This window comes from Ooceraea biroi, chromosome 10, assembly GCF_003672135.1.
Source record: "Ooceraea biroi isolate clonal line C1 chromosome 10, Obir_v5.4, whole genome shotgun sequence".
NCBI lineage: Eukaryota > Metazoa > Arthropoda > Insecta > Hymenoptera > Formicidae > Ooceraea > Ooceraea biroi.
Genome location: NC_039515.1, coordinates 1,073,013 through 1,079,106, shown reverse-complemented (window position 1 = coordinate 1,079,106; position 6,094 = coordinate 1,073,013). Strand labels below are relative to the sequence as shown.

General features: G+C 39.4%; 2 protein-coding genes across 2 annotated transcripts; both read left to right on the top strand.

Annotated features, from left to right (window-relative positions):
- Positions 1–1,043: 1,043 nt before the first annotated feature.
- On the top strand, positions 1,044–3,906 carry LOC105288108 (protein-associating with the carboxyl-terminal domain of ezrin). The gene is made up of 5 exons (XM_011354121.3): positions 1,044–1,459; positions 1,649–2,102; positions 2,171–2,360; positions 2,444–2,580; positions 2,733–3,906. Exons 1-5 carry the CDS (start codon positions 1,265–1,267, stop codon positions 3,707–3,709), a joined length of 1,953 nt encoding a protein of 650 aa, XP_011352423.1. The 5' UTR covers positions 1,044–1,264; the 3' UTR covers positions 3,710–3,906.
- Positions 3,907–4,055: 149 nt separating this feature from the next.
- On the top strand, positions 4,056–6,042 carry LOC105288109 (GSK3-beta interaction protein). Its single transcript, XM_011354123.3, has 2 exons — positions 4,056–4,304; positions 4,644–6,042. The coding sequence occupies exon 2, from the start codon at positions 4,771–4,773 to the stop codon at positions 5,131–5,133; it is 363 nt and encodes a 120-aa protein (XP_011352425.1). The 5' UTR covers positions 4,056–4,304; positions 4,644–4,770; the 3' UTR covers positions 5,134–6,042.
- The last annotated feature ends 52 nt before the right edge of the window (positions 6,043–6,094 follow it).

The window sequence follows — 6,094 nt, the reverse complement described above, 5'->3', positions numbered from 1 at the left end:
CTCCTGTCAGTAGAAGTTGTATGATTAGTATACAGTATATTTGTAGTGATTTATCTTCGTTGCTCTAAAAATTACTATACGATAAAATGTAATATAATTAAATTTAAATTTGCACATTTAAATTTACACATTTATATATACATACTGTCTCGTGATCAAGTTGAGTTAGCAATTGCCAGTTCTCAGAGCGAATATATTGCATAACACTTTACTTGAGAGATTTCTCAAATGGCTATTTAACAAAATTGCTTAATTAAAATTCATGAGTCTATGCACGTGCCAATATTACACTGCCATACTCTGGACCTTGTTACTCCAAGTTTAAAACATACCACTGATCGAATAATACTTTGTTTAGCTACATTGCAAATATTAGGAAATTAGAAAATATAGAAATAGATTGTTTTTATTACACAGCATGTCAAAAATATGCCTGTAGCATCATGTAGTACTGCACAGCCAACAAGAAAAAGGTAATCATAAAAAGTTACCATAAATAATATACACTCTTCATTATATGATTATACCAAATATACTTCTTTTCTTATTTATGCAAAACAATAGAACTACATTTTTAGCCAACTACGAATGTGGAATTCTTGGATTCATATTCTATAGATAAAATAGAAAACGAACACAAGTGTTTTAATCATTTTGTGATAAAAATATTTGATATTTTACATGAATATCAAAAGTGAGTTTAAGATCAAACAAAGTACGATATATATAATTAATATCCTTCTTAAAAACGGATAATTGTTTTTAATCGTACTTTTTGTTAAAATGATTCTTTAAACGACAAGTCTGGCAGTATCCATGCGCCACGTGTAATTGCACATTCACTCCAATCACGTGTCAAACTGTCAACCCGTTAAACCGAAAACACATGTGTAAAAATTCAAGTAGTAAGCAGATGATGAATCGCAATTGAGCACTCGAACAAGATAGGTTAGATAGATGGAGCGGAATGCTCGACGCTCGACTGCGATTGGTCTACTCGCTTAGTGCTCATGTTTTTCCATGTGTTCTCGGCTTAACTAACCTAGCTCAACCTAGCTCAACCGACTCGAGCAGCTCGAGTCCCGTATCGCGTAATCGGTGTTATCGGAATCTATCGGTGTCAATTTTTCTGGCGTCGAGTGACACGCGAGTTACGAGCCAAATGGAATTTGTACTTATCAGTTTTGTACCTTCACATTTCTTCAACAATCGCGCCCTGCACTTGACATAATTGACAACTCGGAGTGGCACGCGTAATTGACTAATGGGGAACGAGAGAAGCACTCTACGCGGACTCGAAATCGAAGAAAAGGCTGTCGAAGTTACGGACTACTGGATGCATTATGACGCGAGTATACACGACTCGAGTCTGCAGAGGCTGTCGATCTTCATCAGCGAACCGTCTTTGCACTTCACTGCAGCCTTCGGAAGGCCGTCACCGTTGGAGCGGGCAGCTAAGGTTCTCATCTCTATTTCGCTCATTTATTTGATGTATCTTTTATTAATTATATTTATATTAATTTATTAATGTATTAATTTGACATATTATTACTCTGCATCAATACCACCTGCAATCTACAATTAATATCATATAATATACTCTGACGTAGTCTAGTAATTAAAATCAACAACTGTTTTAAAATTCTAGAATTTTATGTTGCACCGACATCCGTGTATCTTGAAATATATCTCTTCGTGGAACAAAGGAAGTAAGTTCTTTCTCGCTACTGAGGAGGCCAGGCCGCTGATTCAAGTGATTGAGAAGCAGAACATACTGCAGATATGTATTGGCCTGCACAGTATCCTGCGTGCTTTGGTATTCCTACACGAGACCGCATTGGCGTCACATAACAACGTGTGCAGCAGCTCGATTTACGTCACTGCGGAGGGATATTGGAAACTGGGTGGGCTGGAGTGCCTGTGTAAGTTTGCGGATGCCACACCGGTATATTATCAGAGGATCAAGAATTACAGGTACGAAAAGGCGATATCGCCAAACGAGGATGTAGCCGACTTACTCAAGTCCACCAATCTCACTGCGATTGATTCGTATGCATTTGGAGTGCTGATAGAGGATATCCTAAAGAACTTGCAAAATACAGGTACAGGAATAGAGGATGTTGTCACTGTTGAGCGATGTACGAGTCCTCTGAACTTGAAACAATTTTAGATGAGCCACCAAATTTGTTGGAATTTCGGGAGTTTTGCAAACAGAATCTGCAGAATCTAGATCCGTGCCTGAGGAGTACATTGCGGAACGTACTACAGCACTCGTTCTTCACTCACGAGTTCATAAAGATACACGCGTTCCTGGAAGAATTGCCGTTGAAAACCGAGCTCGAGAGGGGAGAGTTCTTCACGTGAGTTTCCTCGACGAGAAGAACGAGTCACGTCGCGATCTGATCGCTAGTCGCAGATGAAAACACAGCTGCATCTTTTGTAGGAAATTGAGGCAGCAATTGCAGATGTATCCCGAAGCTGTTGTCGCCGAGCAACTTGGCAGAGTGCTTCTCTCCAGGATGGTTTTGTTGGATAGCACTGCTCAAGTAAAACTTCTACCTTTTATCTTTAAACCCAAAGGTTAACACACTTATATGTATATTTTTATTACACCTGTAAAGCATAACAAGATGTCAATCATTTCTGTTATAATTATTTATAGTTATTTAGTATAAGCTTATTAGCTTTGTTGATGAACAAGAGTGGCCTAACGAAGCGTCTCATTCTTGCAGATGAGAAGAACGATTTAGGGACTAGTCTATTCACAGTTTCCACGTTTAAGAGCATCTTGGTGCCGAGGCTTCTGCAAATGTTTTGCATCCGTGACGTTTCTATCCGCCTGTTGCTGCTCTCCCACTTCAACTCGTTCGTCCACGTGTTCGAGAAGGAAGAATTGAAGAACCACATTCTTCCCGAGCTGCTTGTCGGAATAAAGGATATCAACGACGATGTCGTCTGCGCCACGCTCAGGGCACTGGCCGATATAGTGCCGATCTTGGGCGCGGCGGCGGTTATTGGAGGGAACAGGGGCAAACTGTTCGCGGACGGTCGACCGAAGAAGATAATGGCCCGTAGCAAGAACGATATCAAGAAGGCTTTAACGTTCACTCAGGAAATGCCCGTCTTCGTGAACATCGACGACAGCAACGTCCACCTGTCCGAGAGACCGTCGCCGGACGGCGGTGAGGATAAGAGAGAGAAAGAGTTCACGTTCGCCGAGGAGGAGTGCACGTGGTCGGATTGGGAGACGCAGGAGTCGTCGGTCGGGAACAATAATCAGTGTCACGTAGCGGATGTTCCTACGGAGGCGACGCAGGCGGAACTACAAAACGGTGTAGACGCGACTGCTGTCCCTTTACCAGAATCATCATCATCATCGTCGTCGTTGTCGTCGTCGAGCGCAGTAAAGACAAAGTATACGAAGAAACTGGTAATCTCTGACATCACGGAGCTCGACATAAAGCACTCCAAAGCGATCAAGTCTCCGAAGGAAGAGTTTGACTTCTTTACAGACATGGAGCCTGTGATACAGAAGACGCAGATCTTGCACATTCCGGAGGTGCACTCGCCCAAGAACATATTCGACGTGAAAGTATTGAGCACCGCTCCGGAGGAGCACGACGACAACGGTTGGGGAGAGGACCTAAGCGACTTGAGCATAGACGACGCGCATGAACTGACGGAAGCACAGCAAGCCACCGCTCCGTGAAAAACAAAAAAGAGAAAGAAAAGAATGGGTTGACACGATTTTCTAAAACTCAAGATCTAGCGTTGTTTGATATTGCACAAATGACTGATAAGCTCACTTAGCCGTAACCCGTTTCTATAAACGTCCAGCCGTATGTGATTACCGACAGTACCATGTATACCGTCAAAGTATTTTTAATAAATGTAAAATTAGACTGAGATTCACGTTTATTCCTCGCACGAAGAGTTTATAAAAATATCGAAGACCACCGCTGATGCGACTCGGAATGATCAAGATTAAATCATCATTGATACAACCGATTCATGTATTCATGAATGAGCAGCCAAGTATGTATATATCAAGATGAGAATCATGGCGTACACGGGATGAGCACGTTTTTAACGCGTTTTGAACGATCATCGAAATCATCATTCACGACTGTTCACGTCATCATCGTTCACATCGACATCAGCAGTTCGACCAGGATTGCGTACACGTACCACCGACAAGCGCACAGTTTTTTGATTAATCGCGCGTCTCAAGCTGTGAATTTCTAACCTATGTACATGTAACTACCTGTCCTTATCAAGAGCCAGGATTTGCGAGCTTAATCTCGGTGAGTTTAATTTCTGGTGTAATAAATAGAAAAAAAACCATTATGCCAGTTGTATACTCATTTTTATATTATATTATAAATTATGAGTAACAATATCCATTTTTCACTGGATCTTTCCTCAAACCCTTTTCTTGAGCAAATTAGTGGAAAATCTTAATTTCAAGAACTGAGGAGCTTGCTACACACTCCTAAATGTTTCAAAATTTTCCTGTTGAGATATATGAAAGCAATTGAGACTGACTGAAATATTAAAATTTACAAATTATGTATATATATATGTGCTGTGTATATATAAATATATACAGAGAGAATTTAATATTTATCATTTATGTATTGCAGCAGGAAAACCTAGAACTGAAATTCTAGTAGTTGCAGTCACAAGATTAGGAAGAGTCGTGCGACCTCCTCAATATCCAGCGACTAATTCCTCGGTGTAGGCAACGTCGTGGATGCACCAAGAGAGAGAATGATGCGGGACGACGTGGATCGAGTGCTGGACAAGGAGCAGTGGCGGTTGGAAGCACAGGCAGTGATCGACGATGTGAGGAAACACGTGCAGGATCTGAGAGTGTCCGAGCGATTGATCAGTACCAACCAGGTGATCTACCTGAACCTGACCACACTGGAGGGCCTGCGATTCTGCGTGGAATTGTCGGCAGCCGGCTTTACGATCATCGGCAACCAGCACGACGACACGTCGAACGTGGGTAACGAGCGCTTTGAGACACCTTACAGCTTGCTGGACTTTGTCAGCCCGCAATACAGGAACTCCTTTGGCAATTCGTTGCTGGATAAGCTGAAGCAGCTGAGCGATCGTCAACAAATCTGAACAGATGACTTGAATATATATAAAACTCGTTTCAGTGGACGTAAAGGCAAATTAAGTAATTAATTAAATTATATGTAAATATTAGTATTATTGATACTAATAGTACTCTAATAATAGTAATAATAGTACTCTGATATAGAATTCATCTACGATTAGTCTGCGAAAGATGTTGGAGGAAAAAGCATTGCAAGTTATTCTTTATTTTAAATATAGAGATATATTATAAGTTATTATTTATGTTGTGTAAATATATAGATATTTTTTAAATTATATATATGAAAATTGGAAAATTAATAAAAGAAGTAAATAATCCTAGGAAAATATTGTAATTTATTAGGAAGAATACGAATACAAGTGATCAATATTTCCTTTTCAAATTAAATGTAGAACTATTCAAGCTAAAAAGTTCGGTTCTATTTTCAATTGTTCAGTCAATTTACATGTATTATAGGCAACAATATTGATAACGTTTATCGTAGACAACAATGTCTAATTATAGACAAGGATGGTGATTATTTGGTTAATGAATAATTTCTACTAAATACAATAAAGTAAAATCGCACGCAAAACTCGAACCAAACTTTGACTGACTGACCCAATACATATAGAAGACGCGTTTTTCGGCTTCAGACAAAGTAATTACTCGAAATTCTTTCTGATCGATACCTCTTAAAATCATTAGATGTGCAAATTAATATGGCATTTTTTTGAAGAAATCGAGTCTTTATTACAAAAATATAATAAACATCTGCGAAATGTTCCATCTCAATTTATCAAGTCAATTTTCAAAATATTCGCGTCATTTTCTAATACTTTTCTCAAGGAAAGTAAATGAAGACTCAATTCCTTCCAAAAAAGCACCGAATTAATTTGTACACCTATAACATCAAACAAACATTTTATTAAAAATAAAAAAGTCAACAGTCACGATGTAAGCAATATGTAGACACGGTACAATATG

Coding starts and splice junctions, on each gene's coding strand:
- LOC105288108 (XM_011354121.3), top strand. CDS start 1,265: ATGGGGAACGAGAGAAGCACTCTACGCGGACTCGAAATCGAAGAAAAG. Junction 2,103..2,170: donor AAAGAACTTGCAAAATACAG/GTACAGGAATAG, acceptor AAACAATTTTAG/ATGAGCCACCAAATTTGTTG. Junction 2,581..2,732: donor TTTTATCTTTAAACCCAAAG/GTTAACACACTT, acceptor TCATTCTTGCAG/ATGAGAAGAACGATTTAGGG.
- LOC105288109 (XM_011354123.3), top strand. CDS start 4,771: ATGATGCGGGACGACGTGGATCGAGTGCTGGACAAGGAGCAGTGGCGG.